This window comes from Felis catus, chromosome C1, assembly GCF_018350175.1.
Source record: "Felis catus isolate Fca126 chromosome C1, F.catus_Fca126_mat1.0, whole genome shotgun sequence".
NCBI classification, from domain to species: domain Eukaryota; kingdom Metazoa; phylum Chordata; class Mammalia; order Carnivora; family Felidae; genus Felis; species Felis catus.
In genome coordinates this window covers 33,963,314-33,988,250 of record NC_058375.1, presented here as the reverse complement: position 1 = coordinate 33,988,250, position 24,937 = coordinate 33,963,314, and the positions used below count along the sequence as shown (strand labels likewise).

The 24,937-nt window shown below is 48.8% G+C and overlaps 2 protein-coding genes across 15 annotated transcripts; both read right to left on the bottom strand.

Moving 5' to 3' along the window:
* Nucleotides 1-12: 12 nt before the first annotated feature.
* Nucleotides 13-4,564, bottom strand: CDC20 (cell division cycle 20). 2 transcript variants are annotated; one of them, XM_006934655.5, is made up of 11 exons: nt 3,951-4,564; nt 3,591-3,779; nt 3,330-3,478; nt 3,138-3,234; nt 2,827-2,955; nt 2,531-2,727; nt 2,323-2,417; nt 1,946-2,174; nt 1,670-1,795; nt 632-749; nt 13-263 (listed from the first exon to the last, which is right to left on the bottom strand). In XM_006934655.5, exons 1-11 carry the CDS (start codon nt 4,078-4,080, stop codon nt 85-87), a joined length of 1,638 nt encoding a protein of 545 aa, XP_006934717.3. In that variant the 5' UTR covers nt 4,081-4,564; the 3' UTR covers nt 13-84. The 2 variants fall into 2 exon arrangements, with proteins under 2 accessions (XP_006934717.3, XP_003990021.1); XM_003989972.4 differs by having other exon boundaries at nt 3,591-3,820; nt 3,951-4,090.
* Nucleotides 4,565-7,946: 3,382 nt separating this feature from the next.
* Nucleotides 7,947-23,418, bottom strand: MPL (MPL proto-oncogene, thrombopoietin receptor). 13 transcript variants are annotated; one of them, XM_045035666.1, is made up of 13 exons: nt 23,227-23,383; nt 22,591-22,741; nt 21,013-21,145; nt 20,528-20,706; nt 19,679-19,977; nt 19,099-19,261; nt 18,718-18,844; nt 14,183-14,361; nt 13,878-14,056; nt 12,090-12,249; nt 11,829-11,925; nt 9,630-9,717; nt 7,947-9,415 (listed from the first exon to the last, which is right to left on the bottom strand). In XM_045035666.1, the coding sequence occupies exons 4-13, from the start codon at nt 20,577-20,579 to the stop codon at nt 9,020-9,022; spliced, it is 1,740 nt and encodes a 579-aa protein (XP_044891601.1). In that variant the 5' UTR covers nt 20,580-20,706; nt 21,013-21,145; nt 22,591-22,741; nt 23,227-23,383; the 3' UTR covers nt 7,947-9,019. The 13 variants fall into 13 exon arrangements, with proteins under 13 accessions (XP_044891601.1, XP_044891602.1, XP_044891596.1 ...); XM_045035667.1 differs by having other exon boundaries at nt 21,013-21,086; XM_045035661.1 differs by lacking the exon at nt 22,591-22,741 and having other exon boundaries at nt 23,227-23,418.
* Nucleotides 23,419-24,937: the final 1,519 nt, after the last annotated feature.

Here is a 24,937-nt window from a genome sequence, read left to right as displayed (position 1 = left end):
GTCATGCAAGGAGAAGAGAGAGAGACATGACTTTATTAGAAAAATAAAAAACAAAAACAAAAAACTGAGGTGATGAGTTGGTCCTCAACGGATGCCTTGGTGAATGAGGCTGCTTTTGGCTGCACTGGCTTTCTCCCGCTCCCGCCGCCGTGCAGGGTCCAACTCAAAGCAGCGCCACAGCCTCAGGGTCTCATCTGCTGCTGCTGATGCCACCGTGGCCCCGTCTGGGCTCATGGTCAGACTTAGGACCCGGGCAGTGTGACCTGGGGCATGAGGATGAAAAAAGTGAGAGTAGAGCATAGGAATGTAGACATATCTACAGCCTCCAACATTGAGGGCCACCTACCCTACCTTTTTTTTTTTTTTTTTAACACCTCTGAGGTATTTAATTCACATACCATAAAACTCATCCTTTTAAAGTATGCAATTCGTTGGCTTTTAGTATTTCCAAAGTGTGCAACCATCACAATAGTAATTCCAGAACATTTTCATCACTCCTCACCACCTTCTCCCCATAGCCCCTAGCAACCATCAGTCTGTTTTTATTTCTTTGCATTTGCCTCTTCTGGACATTTCAACAGTCATATGATATGTGGCCTTTTGTGTCTGGCTTCTGTTATTTGGAACCTACCTTTAAGCTCAGCCACCTTGGCCATGGTTGGGTATTTCCAAATAACCAACTGGTTCTGGGCAAAGCCGTGGCCCGAGATGAGCTCCTTGTAGTGGGGAGACCAGAGGATGGAGCACACCTGTGGAGAGAGAATGGCATGTGGGCTCAACAGAGCCGATGCTACTCAAATCAGAACTAACTCCATTCGAGCATTAGGCACCCTGCCAGGTGCCACAGACTCAGACTTGAATAACCACAGTTCTTACAAAAGTTTTTTCAGAGTTAAAAAATTGTTATCCATTTTACAGATAAAGAATCAAGCAGAAGGAACTTCAAGTTGCCTAAGATCACATGCGAGTCTAGAAGGTGACAGAGCCAGAATTTGAACTCTGGCTTCAGAGTCAAAGTCTAGAATGAAGGCTGCATGGGGGAGAGGAGGGTAGAAGAGGAGGAACCTGGAGTGGGTGGGAGACCCACCAGCAAGGGCTTCAAATTTCATTCCAATGGATGTGGATGAAGTTGCTGTAGGTGATAGGGAGCTACTGCAGGGTTTTAGCACAGTCACAGACCACCCAGACCCAGTGCAGAGGACAGACTGCAGGAGATAAGAAAAGAATGCTGTGAGACCAGTGCAGGGGGCCTCCAGTGAGAAGAAAAGTGAGGCTGAGGGGAGAGACACATGTGAATGATATCCTGAGGCAAAAATGATGTGTCTTGGTGACTAAGTGAAGATAATGAAAGATTCTAGGAAGTTCTCCAGATTTCTGTGTAAGTTCTATCCCTCTCAATTAAGAGGAGGAGGAACACATTTCAGGGAAATAAGAAGTGACAAATTTAATTTAGGGCATATTAGGATGGTGCCACCTATAGGACATGAGGTTGGAGTTAAGCCACAGACAGAAGTGTGGCCTGGAGATCATGAATGAGAGTGGAGCCAGAATTTTGGAAACCATCGGGCATAGAGTTGAGGAAGCCACTGGAAGGAACACGGTTGCCCACGGAAGACCACACAGAGTGAGAACACCTGGGAGGGAGGGGCTGGAACAGGTAAAAGACTACCTGGGATTGGGCATCCACAGCACTCAGACAGGCCCCAGAGCAGACGTTCCAGATGCGAATGTGTCGGTCACTGGTACCCCCTCCAGTTGCCAGGACGTTGGACTGCCAGGGACACCAGGCTACAGCCTGGGTAGGATAAAGGTGGGGTCAGCAGGTACTAGAGCTAGACACTGGTCACAGGGTAATCCCGTCTAACCCTGCTGTCCCATCTCCCCTTAACAGTCCCCAGGTTCTGGGCGAGGGTAAGCAGAGGACCCAACCTAGCCCCATTCTCACCTTGACAGCCCCTTGATGCTGGGTGAATGTCTGCAGGGGAACCCAGCCACCCTCTCCAGGAGCACTAGGCCACACATTGACCAAGTTATCGTTGCCACCACTGGCCAAATGTCGTCCATCTGGGGCCCAGCGCAGCCCACACACCTCCTGGCTGTGGCCAGTCAGTGTGGCCACATGGTGTTCTGCTACCCGAACATCATGGTGGTGGATATGGCCAGAGCGTGAGCCACTGCAGGAGGGAAGAAGGGAATCAGGTTCTGTGGCAGGGCCAAACACTGCCAGCAGGACTGAGCTGCTTCCATTCAGAGGTGTACATCTGGGGAGAGCTGGCAAAAATCGCACATTGATTTTGCAACAGACTAGCTAAAACCACTAACCTGGACAGGATATAGCTGTTCCAGCATAGGGAGCCCACTCGAGCCGAATGACTGGTCATGTTTCGAAGCCGCTTCTGCTGCTGCACATCCCATAGCTAGAGAGAGAAGGCTGCTAGGATCAGAGATTGCAACTTGCCATTAACATCCTCCTGCTGGACAAGCCCCCTGTCTGGGCACAACAGAACTGCAGCACAGGGGTAAGTCTCACCTGCACCTCGGCACTGCTGGTGCCCACAGCTAGGTAGTTGCCCTCTTTTATCCAGGCCACAGAAGATATATAGTCCCCAGGCTGCTCCATTTGCAGCAGCTGCAAGATGTCACCAGAGCTAGCACTCCACAAGTACACACTGTTGTCCAACGCCACAGCCAGTACATTCCCAGAGCTCCAGTCCACAAGGTTCAGGTCTGCCAGAGCAGGGAAAGGGAGGAGAATGAGCTTCCTTGTTTGTCTGGTCCCCAGGCCCTCTTCCTCTGTCCAATGGGCAAAGGGAAGGCTGCACTTACAGTAGTCATTCCGGATTTCAGGGGCGTCCAAGATACGGTCTGGTAGGGAAGGAATGTAACGGCAGGTCTTCCGGCTGGAGCCAGGCGTGGCCTTCTGGCTATAAAGCACTTTCAGTCTGTTCTGGTAACCTGTGGCAACCAAATACGTCTTGACAGTGGGAAAACTGACTCCTCCCCTGCTCCTGGCGAGGAAGGCCAGAGATGCACCTCCACTCCCTTCAGTCTTAGGTGGGAAGAGCAGACAGGCATCTCCCCCAACCCTGGGAATGGGCCAACACCTCCCTCCTAGAAGGAAGAACTTCAGGTCTTACCCTCTGGGGCATTTTGTGGTTTTCCACTGAGCCGAAGGATCTTGGCTTCCTCCACATCAAAGCCGTTCAGATTCAAAGCCCAGGCTTTCTGATGTTCCTGGCACAAAGGGTGGTGGTGAGGCAGGATGGCATGATCCAAAGTGCAGAGTACACAAAGTACACTCTTGCCTTAAGCCCCTCTGGGCCACATACCTTCTTGGTGGGCGTCTGGCTATTTTCAGGCTGGTTCTCCTTGCTTAGGAGGAAACTGGCCACTTCCATCTGGGAAGCGCTGCGATGGGGGATATAGCGGTCACCACCAGGTTTGCTGGGAGTGGTCTGTGCCTTGGAGCTAGATTTGCCTGGGCCGGGGAGATGGAAGCCAGGGTCTGAGCAGGCTCCTGAGGGAGGAGGCCTGAAGGCCGCTCTCAGCCGTTCCCTCTTCCTCCCCGTGTCCCGCCGCACCCCACTGACCGGGTGTTCGGCTTGGGGTCCTGCCTGCGCTGTGGGATCGGTTGGCGGCCCGCATGGGTGAGGGGGCCGGTCCCGCAGCTTCCTTAGCTTTGCGCTGCCAGCGCGCAGGGGGTGCATTGGGGATGGGTGCATCCAGCTGCAGCAACGAGTGCAGGTCACTCTCGAACACGAACTGCGCCATGGGAGCGTCTGCAGGAGGAGGGGTCCTTGGAGTGGATGCCCGCGGAGCCCTGAGAAAGAGGCGACCGTGCTCTGCCTGGGACCGCCGGCCACACACTCAGAACCAAGCCGGCCCCAGCCCGTCCGGGTCTCGGAGCACGGTCTGCATACCCACCCCAGCTCGACCCACACGGCCCTTACCTCCAGCTCCGACTAGATTCCGATCCCAGACCGGTCTCTGCAGTGCCGGCCTCCGCTTCTTAAACTCTCCGCTCTGAGCACTCATTGGCTCCTTCAAAACCCAACCGTCGCAACCGTCGCCTTCACCCATTGGCCTTTCACGGCACAGGAGGCGGGTCTTCCGGTGCAAGTCACAGGTCTCACGAGAATCCAGTCGTGGAGCGTGATTTGAAGAGTGAGAGAGTTGAGGCCTGTCTCCAGAGAACTGGTGTCGGAAAGAGAGAGGAGCGGGGAGGGGCGCGCCTGGGGGCGGGGCCTGAACTGCCACTGCATTCCGGAGTCGCTTCCATTCATTCTTCAGCTTGCCCTCTTCGGCCCTTCATAGTTAAAGCGTCCATGTGGATCGTATTTATGATGCAGAAGTACAGAAGTGACCTAAAGCACTTGAGCCCTTCAGAGAAGGGAAAGGAGGCAGGTGGGTAGGGGTGGGGAACGAGTTGAGAAGCTTAGGAGCAGAAAGAAGGTCAGACCTAGTTAGTTTGGTGCCTGTAGCAACACTGCCAGGAAGGACGTAACCTGTGTGGGGTTTTTGTTTGTTTGTTTGTTTGTTTGTTTTTGTTTTTTGAGAGGGGGCGGAGGGGCAGAGGGAGAGGGAGAGAGAGAATCCTAAACAGGGTTTCTCTGAGGGAACCGGATGTGGGGCTCTATCCATAGACCCTGGGATCTTGACCTGAGCCAGACTCTCAACAGACTGAGCCACCCAGGCGCCCCACGTGTGTTAGTTTTAAAAAACTGTGTTGTTGTTGTTTTACAAACAGGGAAAATGAAGCTGAAAAAGGGATGAATTCCTTAAGGTTAAGAAAAAAGATCAAGATTCAGACTTGCCTGTCTGGAGATAGGATTGAGCTGCCTTCTGAAAGACATTGTGGCTTTACCCCCATGGGGCTTTAGAGGTGTCAGGAATTTTGAAGATCCACTAGGCTAACTTGTGCGTGGTGCATCCTCCCCATTCTGGCAACATACCCCTATTTTACAGATGGAAAAACCAAGGCCCAGGGAAGGGATTTGCCTGTGACCACACAGTGTGTGGGAAGCCAGGTTTGACTCCCATTCAGTCAAATCCGCTAATAATGACTTGAATGAATTGTGTGAATGTGCTTAGAGGTGAAGCGGCAATAATAAAGATAATAATGGGTACCACTTATTGGCCATCTACTAACGACTGTGTTTAAACAGTTTACACACATTATTGAGCTTAATCCTTAATCCCATAGGGCAGATACTCTATCTCCTTTTGATAGAGAAAGAAACGGTCAGAAAAAGGTTAGAAATGTGCCCAAAGGCATATAGCCAAAAATAAATAGTGGAGCCAAACTATCTGCCTAGCCCCTGCACTCCTAACCAAATGCTATACTGTCCCAGAGAGAGGCTAGAAAAATCATGTTTTCAATCATTACCTTAGGTCAACTCTGATGATGATAGAGAAAAATCTAGGGCTCTTAGCCCAAACTTACTATCATTATTATCTTTGACTTTGAAGCATTCCTGTTTGTTGTTGTTGTTGTTTATTTTCAATTACCTAGACGACTTGGGGTTGGCAACTGGGAGCCCCTGAAACCCAGAGGAAAGGTTATCTAGAGTCAGGCTGGTCAGGGCCTCAAATGTTAAGCTAAGGAGTTTGAACTCTATCTGCTGGGCATTGTGGAATCAGTGAGTTTCTGTATAGGGAAGGGCCAAACAAAACATATCTGAATGCAGGACAGGGCCAGCAAGCTTCTGGAGTAAGGGAAACTGTAGAGAAAAAGGAAAGGGTAAGTAAGGGGACAACCTTGGGGAATTCATACATTTTAAAATAAAAGAATGAAAGAAGCCAGCGGAGATTATACTGACATGGACCTTCAAGGGGGAGGAATTTCATATATGCAAAATGGTCAAGAAGAATGATGACAGAAAAGGCCAGATTTGGCCACTGACATATAAGTCATCAGTGACCTGGGAGAGAGCTGGATCAGAAGAATGCATGCTTGGGGAAGGGGCGGCAGAAAGAAGGGTGGGGGTGGGGACAGTGTAGAGGCAGCAAGCATGGGATACTTATGTGAGAAATTTGGGATTGAGAAAGGGGCAGAGCATGGGAACTTGAGGGAACCAGTACCAACAGGCCTATGCATATTTGAAGGTGAAGGCAAAAGAGCCAAGGAAGGTGAAAGAAGTCAGGCAAGGGCCAGCTGATAGAACAAGGTGCCTGGGTTACCTTACCCAGGAAGAAGTGGGATAGAAAACACAGGGAGCTTTCCAGTCTAGGAAAGAAAGAAAGAAGGCTTTCTAGTCTACCAAAGGTCACTGCTCCTGTCAGGCAGCCCTCTCTTAGAGCTACTCTCTCACAATCTAGTAACCACACTCCCCTCCCCCCTCCCTCCTTGATGCCTAGGGGTAGTCCCACTCCCCACCATTGCTAGTGCTGGGGTACTGCACTAGTCTTAGCCTGGAGGGAAGGAGAACAAGGCTTTAAAGAAGGATAATTAGAGGCCAAGTTGCTGATTAGATGGGGGAACTCCCACCTGAAGGACCCGAATCTAGGAAAGCAAAGGGTATGGAAGGAATAAAATTTGGTGACATCCAGGGGGTAGAAGAGCCCCGTTGGGATAATAAAAATAGCTCAATAAACACTGAGTATTTACTATGTGCTTTGCGTTGTGTTAACACTTTTAATCCTAATGTAGGGAAACACTAGAAGAGGAAGAGATCAGGTTCTGAAGAGTGAAGCTAAAGATTTAGAGGTATGGAGTGGGATGAATAGGAAAGTCAGTCTGGAGGTAACATACAGGTTGGGTTTAAGGAGAGATACTGGAGGCAGAGATATTAGTTGGAAGGCTGTAGCAATAGCTCAGTAGAGATGGAGGAGATGGACCCTAGGAAGTAAAAGTGGTGAGGACATGATGGCTGAGTGGGTGTAAAGGTGAGAAGTTTAGTGGTTTGGCTCTCAATCTTAGTCTTGAGTCCCTAGGAATAGAGTTGGAGCCTTGACCATAGCTAGTGGAAGGAATTCTGGAAAACAAGTATACTGGATGTCATCCATTTGTCCCATTCAGACCCACTCTTTGTCCCTATCTACCATGCGCTGTACCCTGTGAGGCTGATTTATATGGTTTACCTCAATGGATTACCTTGGGCTTTGGTTTCTGTTTGGGTTCCACAAATGGGAGGATACTATGGATTAAATTGCATCTCCCCACCCCCCACCAATTCATATGTTGAATTCCTAAGCCCCAATACTCCAGAGTGGAACCTTATTTGGAAATAGGGATCATTGCAGATATAATTAGTTAAGATGAGGTTGTTTCAGGGGGCCCTAACCCAGTGAAACTGGTGTCCTTATAAAATGGGGAAGCTTAGACACAGATACACACAGGAGAATGTCATGTGAAGATAAAGACAGAGTTGGGGGTGATGCTTCTAGAAGCCAAGGAACACCAAGATTGCCAGGAAACCCACCAGAAGCTAGGGGAGAGACCCGGAACAGATTGTTCCTCACAGCTCTTGGAAGGAACCAACCCTAATGACACCCTGAACTTCCAGGCTCCAGAACTGTGAGACAATACATTTCTGTTGTTTAAGCCACCAACTTTGTGGTACTTTGTTACAGCAGTGCTAGCAAACTAATACAGGAGAACAGAGGATGGGGGTAGAGTGAGCATGAGCTATTTATTCCTGGCTCCCTCTCTGCCATGTCCCTACAGGTTGGTTGTATCTTTCTACCAAAGGTCACTGCTCCTGTCAGGCAGCCCTCTCTTAGAGCTACTCTCTCACTATCTGGTAACCACACTCCCCCCTTACCCCTTGATGCCTAGGGGTGGTACCAGCTCCCAGTTATTGCTAGGGCTCAGGTGCTGCACTAGTCCTTGATGGTTTTCCTAAATCCTGCCTTATCTTTATAACTATGGCCTTTATTAAACTCATCAAGATGCCCAGTTCGAGTGTGCTCTTTCTGCCAAGACCCTGACGAATACAGTGGGTATGTTTGGAGCCAGCAAAAAATACCATTTATTTGTGAATTTGAATGAGTCAGGGGAATCTATAAACAGAATGGCCTAAGCACATTTACTGCTGAAAATGAATGGCCTAGAGAATGAGGGAGCTTGGCATGAGGTTAAGGGGGCATTGTCCAGAAAGATTTTCTTCATTTAGAAAACATTTATTGAAGGCCTACTCCCATGCGCCAAGCACTGCTCTAGGTGCTGGGGGGAAAAGACAAATAAATCACATTGCTTGCCTTCAAGGAGCTCACAATCTAGTAGTGGGAGACAAACATGTAAACAGTCACTTGCATAAAGCATCACAGGTACTGTAGTAGAAGTCAGGGCTGCAGATAAGAACTTTGGAATGATCAGCTTATAGGAAAGTCAATAGACTCTTGAAGAACTATAATAATTAAGGGGTGGAAAACATGCCTGGATAAGAGAATAATAGGAAGGAATAATTACAATAGTTCAGATATATTAAACACTTACTATGTCCTAGGCATTGTGCTGTATTTGGATTATCTCAATTCTCTTCACAAGTCTGTGAGGTTCTGTCGTTATCCCTATTTTAATAAACAAGAAACCAAGGCTCAAAGACTTTAAGTTATGTGCCCAAGGTCACACAGCTAACAAGTGGGTAAGAGAGGAATTGAACCCAGTTCTGATTCCAGAGTTTATGCTTTCACTACTCCTATACTCAGAGCCAGGAGAGATGGCAATATTATGGAAGCCAAGGTAGGAGAGAATTTAAAGGGGAAATGAGTAGCTACCATGACAGATGCCACAGAGAGATCAAATAAATTGAGGACTGATAAGATCCTACTTGATCTTGCAATTTCATGGTTTGAAGTGAACTCTGCCAGGGTAGTTTCCTTAGCAAAGTAGGGGAACTAACTAGTCTGAAGAGCAAATGGGAAGTGGGGATGTGGAGATGTCTTTTCAAGGAGTCCAGCATTAGAGAGGAGAGAGGAAACAGGTGAAAGTTATAGCAGCTTGGTCAAATGAGCCTGGTGTGAGAAGCGAGGGTCCTGGCTTTATGTCAGCAGCAGTACCAAAGGTCGTCATCAGTGGTCAGTGTCGTGGAGCCCAACTATGAGGACAGACAGAGGGGGATGGACGTGAGGTCTGAGAAGTTTGTGTTGTGGGGTTGGAGTGGGTAGGGAGGTTGGGAAAAGAGGTCTGGTGGGTTTGGATCTGTCCAGGGTACTGGGAGAGAGGGGCCTGCCAGCAGCTTAGAGGTAAGTAGGAATGGTTGGCAATGTGAGTGGTACAATAAGACCCCATCTCAGCCATTGGTGGGCACACAGACAGAGGCATGGTCCCCAGGCAAGAAGGAGGCAGTCTTCGGTAGTCCATCTGGGCCTGGGAGGAACACAGGGCCACGGGAGTCTTCTCTGAGGACTTGGGTAGAATTTCAAGGGGGCTGGGTTCCACTTCCTCACAGGCATCTGAGACTGCAGTCTTGGGCTGGGAGAGATGGGGGGGGGGGGGGGGAAGGAGTCCAGATTAGAGCAGGTCCTGTGGGAGGAAGACCTGGATTGTGCAGGAAGGAGGGTTAGGCTGGGGGTAGAGCTTAGGGATGGTATGCTGGTGGGCAGGGGTCTTGGAAAAGCGTACGTGGGGAAAGGGTCCGGGTCCAGGCAGGGCTGGTGGTGGGGAGGGTAGAAGGGAATGCACTCACTGGACTCAGTGCTGCAGTATCCCTAAGGTACTGGGCTAGGACCCGGTGCAGGTCTGGAAGTGAGGGCCACAGGGCATGCTTCAGACTCCTTGGGGAGAAGGAAGAGAAGGAGACTGAGTTACAGGAGTGAATTAGGAGGGAGGAGGAGACCACGGAGGTGGGCTGAGATCAGGGAGTAAGACTTGGAGAGGTAAGAGTGTAGTCAAGGCAATAAAGGAAGGTAGGTAGAGGAGCATAGGTGAAAAGGAGGGAAGGGCAGTCAGTGGTGGGGAGTTTCAAAAAAGGGGTTTGAGTATCCTCAAACACCCTTGCTTCAGTGCCTTTGTACTTGCCATTTTCTCTGCCTCTTGATTTGTTTCCTCATTTCATTTGGGTCTCTGCTCAAATGTCATCCTGTCAGAGAGGCCTTCTCTGACTGCCATGTCTAAAATACTATCACCTCCTTTCCCCATCCCTATGTCCTGCTCTGCTGTATTTTTCTTTATAGCACTTATTGTATATGTATTATATTATTACACATTTTGCCGGGGGGGGGGGGGGTGTCTGTCTCATTCCACTAGAATATAAACTCCATGAGCACAAAGAGTTTGTCTATTTGCTCAGTCCTCCAGGGTATAGAACACTATCTGGCCCAGAGTAGGTGCTCAAAAAATTAGTTGAATGGGTGAATGAAGAGAACCAGAGGGGTTTATTACTAAGTCACTGGGGAAGGTGGTCTCTCTGGGAAGAGTACGGATTAAGGTATGTTGGGGGAACCGCCAATTCTTCTGGCTCATATTTCCACATGGAAAGACTTTAGCTGAACATTTCAGGCTTCTTTTGCTACCTCATTCGTATCTCTCCAAGGGGAGGAGTGATTTATCTGGCAAACCGGGGACAAGGAACTGAGTATGCCTGGTTCAGCAGCATCACCTTCCTCCTCTCCCCCAATTTTTTTGTTGGATCTGATTACCTGCATAGAGGCTACAATCTGGTCTGCTCATACATATGAATGGATTCAAAATTCAAAGAAAGACTTGTATGTTCAAGGAGAGATGGGAGCACAGAGGAGGGACATCTAACCTAGCCTAGGGTCACCAAAAGAGGCTGCTTGGAGGACTTGTCTTTTGAGCTAGGCCTTCAAGAACCAAGAGATGTTACCAATGGAAGGACTGAAGCGTAAGGATGCTATCCTAATGTTTTTGTTTGTTTTCTCTACCTTTAGTTGTTTATAACTTCCAATGGCATTTCTTCTCAGCCTTAGTCTTCCCATATAAACAAGTCATTAATAATATTTATTTAAGGATGTGCTGTTTGGCAGGCTTTGTGCTGAGGATTTAAAGATGACCAAGTAAGGTAGAGGGAAGACATATAAAGAAATAAATACCGTAAAATGCTACTGGTACTGTGATAGAAGTCTGTACTGGGCACAAAGAGAGTAGCCAAGAGGCGAGGGTTAGGAAAGTTTTCTAGGAGTTGGTGGAGAAAGTTATTTAAAGATAAAAGGGTATTAGTCATCCAGGGAGGGTATTCCTGGCAGAGGGGACATCATATCCCCTGCACTGAGAAGTAAAACCACTTGATTTGTGGAGGAAATCACCAACAGTTTGGCAAGGCTGAAGCACAGCGTGGGGGTGAGGGGGTGCAAATTCTGGCAGGGGCCAGATTTTACAGAGCCTTGCTTGTCATTCCAGAGTCTGGACTCTATCCTGGGGAGCTAGTCATGAGACTTAAGGAGGGGAGTAGCCAATCCATGTGTGCATTTTAAAGAGACTATTTGGGTGGCTGTGTGAGGCTAGATTGGAGGGAGAAGAGGTTCTGTTTCAGTGAGCCCGGTAGTGTCTGTAGGGCTAGAAAAAGGGGGCCACTATTTGAGGGAGGCTTAGGAGGTGGAATGACCAGACCAGGCCAGACTAGATAAAGGGGAGGGAGGTGTCCAGTGTTCTGGTCTGAGCGATGGGTGGACAGACAGAAGCCTTGTTGCTGAGATGAGGAGCCAGGAGGTGGGGTTGTTTGAGGTGTCCAGGACAGCGGGCATGTTAGAGTGTAAGCAGGCGGTGCGACTCCCAGGGGAGACATGCAGGAGGTGGCTGAAGCCACAGGTGTGGCCCTGCGGTCCTCGGGAGGGCGGGTGTCATTGAGAAACCCTGGGATGCTTGTTTAGAGGCTTCTGGCCCCACCCGGACCACGGTCCCGTCTCCCGCGTGACCGGGGCGGTACCTGTAGTGCGCAGGAAACTGCCACCTCAGCAGCAGCAGGCCCAGGAGGGTGCTGAGGCCCAGCACCACGAGCAGAGCGGTCACCAAGGAGATCCAGGCTAAGGGACGAAACCAGTCAGACCTCTGCCGCCCCAGGCCGGAGCCCCGCCCCCAGGCCGGCCAGACCCCGCCCCGGCCCCGCCCCTCACGGCCCGCCCCTCGCTGCGCCGGCGCCCCTCCAGTCGCGCAGACGCAGAGCGCGTTGCCCCGGCCGGGCCCTCACCAGTCTCGGAGGCAGTGTCTACGCTCACTGGATCTGACCAGGCGCTCCAGGGGCCTTGGTAGGTGGGGCCGTGGAGCCTGGCGCGGAGCTGTAAGCGGTAGCGGGAGCGCGGGCGCAGCTCCAGGGTCTCTCCCCGGGCGCCGAGAGGCGGCTCCAGCACCTGCGCGGAGGGGGAACGAGCCGGTGGGCAGGCTCCGGGCGGCGGCCTGCCGGCGTCGCGGCTTCGAGAGCCTGGCATCCTTTTGGCCAGAAGCGTACAGCTTTGAATCTTCGGGGATCTCCCTCCCTCCCCTCAACGAGCCTCCTTGACAGAAAACATGCATCCTGGCGGAGAGCCTCTCCCTGACAGCGGTCTCGCCCTCCCCAGGCACGCCAGGCCTTAGACGCGCCCCGACACACACGCTGGCACACAGACCTCGTTGCACGGAGAACTAACTACTCATCCTGACCCCAAAGCATACACACACTGACCAGGACACGCGGACATCCCGCCAGAGGTGCTCACCAGGGTCCAGGTCGGGCGATGGAAACCCCGGGCACATTCAGATACTCAGGGCCACACAGATTGTTCACAAGTAACACGCATCCAGGAGCGGATGCTAGGTGCTGGGGGCACAAGGACAGATTCCAAACAGAGAGAACAAGCGTCGTGTGGACAGGCAGGGAGACTAGCAATCATGTGGCGAACATTTAGGAACTGCTGGTGATATGCCAAGTGCTGGGCTGGGCACTGGGGAAAAGGATGAATGAAACATGGTTTCTCACAAGTCTGATGAGGAAGACATGCAAACCAGTAAATTATTACAAGTAATTAGTGCTATAATGATGATATAAGTAGGGGACTATGGGAACATGAAGAAGCATATCAGGCTGCCTGAGTTGCTTGGTTGGGGGTTACAGAGTAGTTCTGTGTGCTAAGAGCATGGAGGGCCAGGCTGGGTGGTCAAAGATGAGGCGAAGGCAGTGGTAGTAGGGATGTGAGGACTGTCGGTACAATAAACTCAACTTACTTGTTGATAAATGGAGGGAAGGGACAAGGGAAAAGGAAGAAGAGTCCAGTATGACTCCAGGCTTGGATAACTGGGTAAGTGGTAGTGCCATTGTCAGATAGGGAACAGAGAAGTAAGTCTGAGGATGAAATACTGTATGGTTCCATTTTGTTAAGTTCAACAACAGCGAAAACTTATCAAAATAGTAGTGGTGTCAAAATAGTAGTTGCCTTGGGGGTGTGTGTGACTGTAAGGGGCACAAGGAGCTCCTGGGATGCTAGAAATAACCTTTGTCTTGATCTGGGTAATAGTTACATGGGTGTGTACATGTACAAATTAATCGTATATTTAAGATCTGTGTACTTTACTGAATGTAACTTATACCTCAATAAAAAAATAAAAAAAAATAAGCTTGGGGAGGAAGATGAGTTTAGTTTTGGATATACTGGGTCTGAAATGCCCCTGGGGGCTTTTATGTAGAGCTGTCTGGTAAGAAGTTGTATATACGTGTGGTTAATGTGAATAAAAGCAGGAAAGAGTGAGATGGTTCAGCCAGAGAAATAGTATGAGAATCCGGAGAAACTGATCCCAAAGGCAAAGGGAAGGCAAAATTTTAAATGGCAGTAGTCAACAGTATCAAATGTCAAAGAGAGATTAAGATACCAGTTGAATCAGATAAACATAGATCTACAAACCCAGACATAGATACATGGACACCTTCACTCTTGATAACAGATCCAATAAAATTCAGGAATACCGTGTGTAGTGACGTCTGTGGGCATTTTCCCCTCGATCGTACCTTCCAGTCTTGATGGCCTTCTCCTGTGTATCGGAGCTGATAGCAGGTCTCTCGGGCTCCCCACGATGATGGGTGTTGCCATTCCAATTCCAGCTGCCCGCTGGAGACCTCCCTCCAGTGCAAGTTTGGAGTGGGGATGAGCACTACAGGGATGCCAGCAGGGACTGGCCTAAGCCCTTCTGTGCATGAGATATCATGCCATCAGGGCCATGGGTCAGAAGTACCAGAACTGGTGATGCTGGGCAAGGGGTCAGGAGTGGTCGGGGCAGGAACTATGTGGGAGGAGAAGGGAAGAAAGTTCTTACCAGCCTGGCGGATCCAGAAAGGGGAGCCCAAGTAGCTGTGAACAGCACCCTGGGCTGTGGTCACCTCCACAAGGATGTGAATAACACTGTCATTTCGTGACTTGAAGTGGCAGCGAGAGAACTGGGAGGGCTGTAATCCTGGATTTTTCTCCTCTTCACACTTCTCCCAGATGGGGTCCCTAAGAATCATCCCCATAGAGTTATTGAATCAGGCTTGCATCAGAGACTAATCCTGATAATTCCCATCCCACAGGGGATATGGCCTGTAGGGACCATAATGTGACTCCTCCCTCAGCTTCCAGACCTTTCTCTGTCTTCCTGCCATGGTGTTTTGTTTTCTGAATTTTACTTTGGTCTCCAGCCTCTAACTCTTAGGGAAAGAGCTAGATGATACATGAAAATAGCATGAGCTATAGAGTTCATGTCTTGGCTTATTGGTATACAACTCTGGTAGATTGTTTGATTGATCTCTGCTTCCATTTCTTCATCGATAAAATGGATTAATAACACCTACTTCACTGGATTGTTTCAAAGAGACTTCATCTGTCTGGTGGAAACATACTTATGTTTTTAATCTGTTGTACAGCAGCTCTGTTAGTCACCTCTATATATTAGTTTACTATAACATTATTACAACATCCTCCCCAACTGGCTTTACTGCCTCCATTGTCCACTCCTTTCAGTTTGTTCTCCACATAGCTACCAGAATTTGCTTCCCAAGTGTTGATGTGCTAATGTCCAGCATATATCACAAATCTGTCCACTTACTGAAATCTTTAACACTGCCACGTGAGATGAACTACCTCTGTCTCCTGCCTGGATTAAGGCAAAGTTCTAACTGGTGACTCTGCTTCTGTCTGTACTTCTTTATAATTTCACAGAGAAACCTATCTTTTTAAAATGAAAATCACATCACGTCACTCTTCTGCTTAAAATCCTTCAATGGCTCTCTGTCCCACCTTGAATCCAAACTCCATACCGGGGACCACAGGGCCCTATATGATTTAACTCTTTGCTACCTGGCCATTCTCCTATAATTCTCACACCCGTTTACCACCCTTCATCCACGTGGGCCTTCTTTCTGTGCTATGGATATGCCACATGTACTGCCTTTGCACTTCACCTTGCCCTGGGTTGCTCTGACTCTAGGTCTTCATGTGACTCATTCTTTTTTGCCACTTAGGTGTGGTCTCTAGGTTCTCTAGACCATAAAGTCTAGATTAGCACCCACCCCCCACCCCACTTAGTCTCTACCATATAACCTTGTTTCTTGATTTCTTTACTACTTTGTCACCCCTTCCTTTCCCCCTGACTAAAATGTAAGCCCCAACATTGTGGAAACTTTTCTGTTTCATTTGTTACTCTATTCCAATGCCTGCCACATAGTCACCCTCAATAACTGTTTATTGCACAAGTGAATCATGTCTCCTTCCTGATTATAATGCCTAAATGGCTAGCTGTTCCTAAAATTATTTATTAATATATTTATATGTTTACTTCTTTATTCAACAAATAATTGATACCATGTGCCGGGCACTGTGCTGGGCACTATGAATACATAGAGGAATAATCAAGGAGCTCTCATTCCAGTGGAAGAGGCAGAAAAACAGACAGTTGGTATTTTTCTGTGGTGTGCACTGGCTGGTTGGGGGGGAATATCAAGGAGGATAATCTAACCCAGACAGGGAGGGTCAGAGAATACTTCCTGGACAAGGCAGTGCTTAGACTGCATCTTGGACCGTAAATAGGATAGGCAGAGGGGACAAAGAGACGTACCAGGCACATGCTTGTGCACAGATAAGAGATACAGTGCTTTGGGGGAAATTAGAAGTGTGCAGAATGCTCTTAGCTTAGAGGGCCTGGTGGCGAGTGGTAAATGGGAGAGGGCAGACTAAGGTCATAGATGGCCTTATGACCTTTGTAAGGAGCTTGAGCTTAATCTTACAGTGATTATGGAGACATTTAAGACTTTTAAACTGAAAAATTGTCATAATTAGCATTGTACTTTGGGAAGATCACTGTAACTGCAGGTCGTAGGAAAGAATTCGTGAGGGCAGACTAGAAGCAGGGAAATCTATTAGGACACTTTTATGGTTTCCATGTATGAGGTGATGAGGACCTGAACTGGGGTTGTGACAATGGGGGTGGAGTAAAATATATGGATTGAGGGGATACTGAAGAGGTAGAAATGATAAGACCATTTCTGATTGCATCTGGAGGGTGGGGAAATGGCAGAAGTCCAGAGTGATTCCCATGTTTCAGGCCTGAAAAACCAAGTTGATGGTAGGGTGGAGGACAAAGAAGGAGGAGCAGCTTTTGGTAGAAGAAATGATGACTTCAGTTTTGCTCCTCTTTAATCCATTCATGGCACTTCGAGACTATGGAAATCTGTGCAGTTATTTAAAAGAATGAGTTACTGGGGCGCCTGGGTGGCTCAGTCGGTTAAGCGTCCGACTTCAGCTCAGGTCACGATCTCGCGGTCCGTGAGTTCGAGCCCCATGTCGGGCTCTGGGCTGATGGCTCAGAGCCTGGAGCCTGCTTCCGATTCTGTGTCTCCCTGTCTCTCTGCCCCTCCCCCATTCATGCTCTGTCTCTCTCTGTATCAAAAATAAATAAACGTTAAAAAAAAATTTTAAAAGAATGAGTTACATCTTTTTGTAATGGGATCCAAGACATATTAAAATTTTTTTTAATGTTTATTCATCTTTGAGAGAGAGACACACACACAGCATGAGCAAGGGAGGGGCAGAAAGAGAGAGAGAGAGAGAGAGAGAGAGAGAGAGAATCCCAAGCAGGCTCTGCGCTGTCAGCACAGAGCCCAATGTGGGGCTCGAACTCATGAATTGTGAGATCGTGACCTGAGCTGAAGTTGGATGTTTAACCAACTGAGCCATCCAGGCGCCCCTCCAAGACATATTTTTAAGTAAAGAAAGTAAGTTAGCAAACCACAAATATAATGGGATCCAACTTATATTGAAAATTAAATGTTGTGTATAGACATGTTTAAGTACATAGAAAAACTGGAAGAATACATTAAAGCTGTTAATGGTGGTTCTTTTCAGTATTCATTAATTTAACATTTGTTTACTGAGTACCCTCTATGTTCCAGGCACTGTGGTAGGTGAGAATACATTGGTGAGTAAAACCAGACATTGACTTTGCCCTTAGGGATCATGTATAGTCAAGATCAGCCTTTCTCAATTGGAGTTCTGAGAAAGAGTGATATTATCGGTCAAATAACTCCATAAAGTATAAATGTAAAATTGTAACTATGATAAGTACTTAAGAAGGAGAGGTGTATGGTACAATAAGTATATATAATTGGACCCAATGGGGAGGATGAGGGGAGGGTTCCCTGAGGAGGTGACATTTGAGTTGAAAATTGAAGGGTAAGTAGAAGGGTAGAAAATTGAAGGGTAAGACAGGAGGGCTGGGTAGATAGCAAGTGCAAAGACCCAGAGGCAGGAGAGACTAGGGCAGATAGCAGGGGACCAAAGAGTCAGAGAGGAAAAGACAGCATAATGTAAGGTGAAGCTGAAGGCTTAGGTAGCGGCTAAGTCTTTCGGTACTTTATAAGGCCACAATAGGGTTCTTCATCTTTCCTTCCTTCTTCCCTTCCTTCCTTCCTTCCTTCCTTCCTTCCTTCCTTCCTTCCTTCCTTCCTTCCTTCCTTCCTTCCTCCCTCCCTTCCTTCCTTCCTTCCCCAAGATTAGTGGGAAGCTATTGAAGACTTTAAAGCCAAGAGTGTTATATTCATGTTTGCACTTTAAAAGATCACTCCAGGGGCATCTGAGTGGCTCAGTTAGTTGAATGTCTGATCAACTCTTGATTTTAGCTCAGGAGCCTGTTTAAGATTCTCTCTCTCCCTCTGCCCCCCTCCCCTGCTCACTTGTTCCAGCTCTCTCTCTCTAATAAAAAAAAAAAAAAAATCACTGCAGTTCCTATGTGGAGAATGATTTGGAGGATTCAAGAGGTGCCCAGTTAATAAGTCTTCCTGGTAGCCCAAGTGAGCTAGGGGAATGGCAGTGATGAAAAGCAGGCAGGTTCTAGAGATATTTAATAGGTAAAATCAATAAGGCATGGTTTTAGGTTGGGTATGGGAGGAGTGACAGATCAGTGAGGTGCCTGGTGGTAATTCTTGAAGGCGAGGTTTTGATTGGATTTGATAGATAATGGAGGGCTGCAGTACCTATTTGAGTAGGGGAGACCAGCTCAAAGGAGTTTGTTAAACTCCTATTTGAGTAGGAGTTTAACAAAGGTCACTCTGTCAGCAGCATGAGGGGTAAATTGCAGGTGAATGAGAAAATAGGCAGTTGCAGTGGTCCAGGTGACATGATTAAATCTGAACGAAACCAAGGCATTCCAGTGGGGATGGAGGGAGATTAAGAAGGTAAAGTATCTATCCGAGGATTAGGGCGTGGAGGCCAGTTGGCTTTGGGATAAAGGAGGGGAGTGAAGAGAACCACGAACAATCTCTCTCTGTGTGATTGTCTCTCTCTCACTACCTCAAGCTCAATCAGCAGTTCAGCTCTCACCTGTTTCCGGGACAGCACCGCGCCCTGCTGTGGTAGAAGAAGCCTTGGGAGCTAGTGTGGTTCTGTTGCTGCCACTGACAGGTAACAGTCTTCAGGTTCAAGGTAAAGCACTGCAGTCCAATCTCCACTAAGTTAACAGAAGGAAGTCCCATCAGAGCCAACACATTCCCGCTCTACAGAGCATCCAGATCATCTTCACACATAACTTGGAATATTTACTTTCATTCATTGTTCTCTCCTTGAATACAGTACACTATGTGCAGTGGCAAGTTTGAGGTCATCAGAAAGGACCATGGCTCTCAGAGCTTCCATTTCCAGTCCAGGCCTCTCTAGAGATCTTTTCCATCTCCTCCCCATCTTCCCATTCTTTTGTCGACTCACCTGCATCTCCAGGCAGGTCCACAGTTGCGGGGAGGGACCAGGATCCCCAGGAGCCATGGAGGGAGACCCCATCAGGTTGGCTGCGCAGCTGGAGCTTGTAGGATTTACCAGGCTGGAGCCCTGAGATGAGGCAGCTTCCACTCATCACTGTTAGAGATGAAGCCTTGGGAGAAGAATCCCAGCCTCAGAATCTAGGTCTGCCTCTCAACCAAGACAGCCTCCATCTCTTACATTTGAAGCCCCACAGTGTACCTGTGGAGAGATGCCAGACTAGGGGCCAGGTAGGTGGGTTTCAAGTGGTGTTCAGAACTATGCACACAGACTAGGGGCCAGGTAGGTGGGTTTCAAGTGGTGTTCAGAACTTTTAGGGAAAGCCCCATGACCTCAAAGGCCTGAAACACTCAATTTTGTTGGTATGAATGACCCAAAGTGGGAGATTCCTAGATAGACATGGTTCCCACGCCCATACTAACTCCCCAAAGACCAACCCAATCTGGAATCCCTGAAGTACAGCCTGTCCTTTCTTGGGGCAAAATTAGGGGTAGGAGATAGGAGGTAGGGCAGAAGAAGGCCAGGATACTTCTCTAGTTGGGGAGGTCTGCTCTGGTCGATCCTGTTGGGGCATCATGGGCTGAGCACACGGAGGCTGGTGCAGAGCTGGGGCTGGGTTTAGTCTCTGCAGAGCTGGACAGCAGGTTTCTGTGGGCAGCAGCTGCATGACTGTGAGAGCACTGGAATTCCTGGGATCCTTGGGGCCATAGCGGAGTTCGTGCCTCAGGAAAGCACTGATTTCGGGAGCTGGGGTCTCCCAGCTGATCTGAAGTTCCCCTGGTTGGCTCCCGCCCACAGCCTTAATGATATTTGGGGGAGCTGGCAGGCCTGAGGGCAAGACAGGGTACATCAGAACTCTCTGAGTGCCACAGTCTATGGTTCAACCCATGGACTGTAGAGGGAGGAGCTGGAAGCTGGATTGCAGGCAGCCCCTGGGTTCTAGAGGATCACAGACCATTGCTCTCCTGGAAGCCAGGGCAAGGAAACTCCTTATCCTTTCTCCTTTCATCACTAGAACAGTGGCCTCTTTTCAGGTTTGTTAGACTCAGTGCTCCTCAAGAGCAGGGATCTCTTCATTTCTGTATCCTTGTCACCTAGCACAGTGCCTGGCACATAGTAGGTAGTCTGTAACTGTTGAATGAGTAGATGAATAGGTTAATGATGGGGGGTGGGGCACAGGTTGTCTCTGGTGTGAAATGAAGTCTAGTTTTGGATGCCAAGTCTGGGAAGAATGATAAGGGGATCTTGAGGTGCCTCTAGCATCTGGTAATGAAGGGCATCCATGTTGCCCCAAGAGAGCACAGACCAGTCTGATCCTAGGAGCTGGATGAGGGGCCATCAAATAGAGGGGCCAGGGTGACAGGAGGATGGCCCTTACCCACACTATCCACAAAGAGCACCCGCTGGGTCACAGTCTGGTTCAGAAACATGTTCTTCACCCAGAGGTGCAGTGGAAAGAAGAGGCGAACTTCATCCTGGGCTGGAAACTGGCACACATATCGAGTTCCAAAGGGCAGCACGTTCTCAAAACTAAGAGGGCAGGCACGGGGCTTCTCCCTGTGGGAGTAGGAGAAGTCTGTTCTACCTACATGGCCACCATGACAGGCTCTGAGGACCCAAGTCTGGGCCCAAGCCCAACTTCTATTTCCATTACTGTCATTTTTCTTCTCAGTGCCTGGGATAAGTGGGATTGGGGGTTATGCAGGGGCTGAACTGGTGATATCCAAAGCACATCTGTTCTTTAAGTAGCTACTGAGGGCATGTCCCCTTATAGGGCCAAAGGCAGGGAAGGTACAGGGGCTGGGTTCAGCTGAGGTAAGTACAGGACAGATACAGGGGAGTATGGCATAGCCCAGCACATACCCTGGATAAGCATACAGCAGCTGGTATGTTCCATTGGGTGCTGCTTCTTCCTCATCCCAGAAGCAAGTGAGGTCCTCAAAGGTTTGAGAGAAACATTTCAGGGGCTCTGAATCCGAGGCCAGCAAGGAGGTATCTGAGGAACAGCTGGTGAGTTGGGCCCTGGGTCCTCCCAGGCATGTTTATGGGCAAGGGTAGGGGACTAGTGGGAGCCTCCTACCTTGCATCCCTCCCAGGGCTCCCTCTTCCTGGGTACAAGTGGTCTCCACCCTCCACACACCTCACCTTGGCTGCTGACTTGTGCCAGGTTTTGGGGGGCCAGGAGGAGGCAGGAGGTGACCACCAGGAGGGCCCAGGAGGGCATCTTCTCCGGCACTGTGTGCCTGCCTTAGCCCATCCTCCTCTCAGGAAGCCGGGCCCCAATCCCCTCCCGGGCCAGCCCCTCAGGTTCCTGTCAGATACAGCCCCACGTCCTGTCCCTGTCCCTGCCCCTGTGGGGCCCATCCAGACCACACTGGGGCCAAGGGCCAGGGGAGGGAGAGTGGGAGTGGGCAAGAGGGTAGGAGGAATTTGAAAGAGAAGATACAGGCCTTTTGGGAGGGAGATGGGGGTTACATTTTTGACTGTGTACCAGGAGGAGACTAAGCCTCTGTGTGTTTCTATGTCAACTGTTATAGAAGGGCGTATCATCAACAAGAATAGCAACATTTACTGAGCACTTACTATGCTGTTACGTGCTAAGGACTTTATTGACTCAGCTCATCCTCACAATAGTCTTATTTCCATTATAGAGATGAGGAAACTGAGATGCAGGGAAGTTAAAAGATTTGCCCAAGATCATAGACCTACTGAGAGGTAAAGCTCAGGAGGTCAAGCTTCAGAATCCAAGTGCTTAACGACCACACCACGCTACTGGAAGGTGTAAATCCACCGGGAAATGACTGCCTCACAACCATAACAAAATGGTGGCTATTTCCACTTTAATGGGTTCTGTAACTTTGTGCACACATTCTCCCTGAAACTGGATGTGCACCCTCCATTGTGTGTAGTCTCCACTGCTGCCTCTAGTCCTTTGCTACTCAAAGTGTGGTCTGTAGACCAGCAGCAACAGCATTACCTGGGGGCTTGTTAGATATGTGGGATCTTAGGCCGCACCCTGGACCTACTAAAACAGAGTCTGCACTTTACCAAAATCCCCAGATGATTCAAATACACATTTAAGTTTGAGAAGCACTGGTCTCAGTGGCTCAGCTTGTGATTATCTTCTTCACATCAGTAGCAAGAGAGTAGGTATGATCCCTTGTCCAAAGCCCAGGCAGGGACTGCTCTAACTATGGGTGGCTTTTATGCCACCTCTCAGGAGCTTCGACTCTTGCAGGGGTAGAGGGGAGTGCAGGTCACATTAACTCCCATATTTAGCCCCTCTGAGGCTACCATTGCTGGCTCTTCAGGCTAAGTGGCCTCAATATCACCTTTCTCTCCTCCTCCTGAATGAATGTTACTTATAGAGAGATGGGAGGGGCAGGGTGGGGGGTTGGAGGGAGTAAATGGAAATCCTTTAGCCCTTCTGTGAGGACTTACTTTCTCTGGCACTGTTTCTCTGCAAGAAGTCCCTGAGGCCACGTTTGTTCTGGTTCCTGTCCAGCTCTCAGGTTACAAGGACCAGCTTCCTCTGTCCAATGGGGATGACTTCGGATGCCTCCCCAGCCCCCAGTCAAGGGCCACCCAACCTCTAGGTCAAGTGAGAAGGGAAACACATCTTTCATGTTCACAGGGTCCCAATGCTTTGATGCTATGTATATGCCGATGACTTCAAAACTAGTATTTCCAGCTGTGACTTCCTCTGGGCTCCAGGTTGGATAGCTAACTACCTACTTGGCATCTCTACTTGTGTGTCTAATGGGCATCTTATACTTAAGTTGGCCAAAATAAAACTCTTGATTCTGGTTCCCACCCCTAAGCCTGTGATTTTGTTTCTTTTTCCTCTAGTCTTACCCACCTCTGTAAATGGCACCACCGTCTACTCAATTGACCAAACCCAAAAACCCCAATACTCCTTGATTCCTATCTTTCTCTTACCCTACATTCAGTTCACTAGTAAGTCCTATTCAATATTCTTTCAAAACGTACCGTGAATCTGAACACTAGTTACCACTTCCCACCATGCTAGTCCAAGCCTGGACTACTGCAGTAACTTCCTACCGCCTTCCCTCTTACCTGGGGGCCGTCCGTCCTCCAGTCCTCCACATGACAGAGAGAGATGTTTAAAATGCAATTCAAACTTCTTCATTCCCCTGCTTAAACCCTCTGATGATTTCCAACTGTGCTTAGGATAACATCCAAACACCTTCTAGCAGCATACAAGGTCCTGCTTGAAGTGGGCAAGCTTACTTAAATCTTATCTCCTACCACTGTCTTCACTCTCAACCAGCCACAATAACCTCATTGTGTCTCTCCTCTCAATCCTTATCACACTCAACCTTTCTGCAACATTTGATATTCTCCTCCTTCCTTGCCTTCTACAATGTACCACATTCTCCTGGTTTCCTCCTACCCCTGGAACATTCTCTCCCAGTTTCTTCCTTTCTTTACTCTTTCTCTTAAATGTTGTTTCCCAGGTGTCTTTGCTTTGCCCTTTATTTCCCTGAGTGATCTCATGGCTTCGATTCCATCTGCAGACCAATTACTCCCAAGACTGTACCACTCTCTTGAACTTTGAATTCTCAGTTACTTATTGGATGCCTCTGTTTGTTGTACCATAGGCACTTCACGTAAACTCACCAAATCCCAAATGCAAATATCTCTAACTCCCATACACCCTTTTGGATTTTCCCTTCCTATGTTCTGCATCTCACCCTAGGCTCCTGGCATCTAAGCCTGGAACCTGAAAATTGTCCTCAAATCTTCATTCTTCCTTCACTCCAGCATCCAAGCCTTACTGTGTCTGTGACCTCTACAGTGAGGCAGTATAATAGTGGTTAAGGATGTAGAACCCGCAAGACAAGGGGCTTTATCTGAGGATCGAGATGGGGGCTTTGCACTCCTGCATGAAAGGAGGTCCAGCTACCTGTCCCTGTCATGTCCATTTTTCTCTGTTTCCACACAGCTGAGCATTCACAGAGTAGGGAGTAAACTTCAGACTCAGTATTAGGCATCACCGGTGCCTTCCCCAGTCCTTTGCTTCTTTTTTTTTTAAATGTAAAAAAAATTTTTTTTCAACGTTTTTTATTTTATTTTTGGGACAGAGAGAGACAGAGCATGAACGGGGGAGGGGCAGAGAGAGAGGGAGACACAGAATCGGAAACAGGCTCCAGGCTCTGAGCCATCAGCCCAGAGCCCGACGTGGGGCTCGAACTCACGGACCGCGAGATCGTGACCTGGCTGAAGCCGGACGCTTAACCGACTGCGCCACCCAGGCACCCCGGTCCTTTGCTTCTTTAGAATATCGAGCAGGAACTAGAAGAGTCCTGGGTGAAAGGAGACTGCTTAGGTTTGCCTGTTCTTTGGCCAAAGGGTTCCAGCAGGCTCCTCAAGGTCCGGCCCCGGTCAGCAGGCCTAGGCTTTTCTGTTGGGATATAAAGCCAAAACCCCGGCTTACAAAAGCCTGGATTTGATCTCTGTGTAGCCATTGCTCAGAGAATTTAAGGGGTTGCTGGATGAGGCTGGGCTCACGTGGCAGGGTGCTGTTAAACCACTCTCTGGGGGCAGGAAGGAGCCCTGTTTGGTAGCATTTACAGCTTTTTTGGTGCAAATATTCCGCCGTGGCCAATTTCAAGCTGCTAACATGATGTCGCTGAATAGTGAGCTGGGAACAGAAATAGCTCTCATGATCCCATACCTGTATCCCCCTTTTCCAAGATTTCCAGCACCAGTGAGACAGTCTGGGATAGGTAGCTCCAGGCCCCTGGATTCTCCATCTCTCCATCAC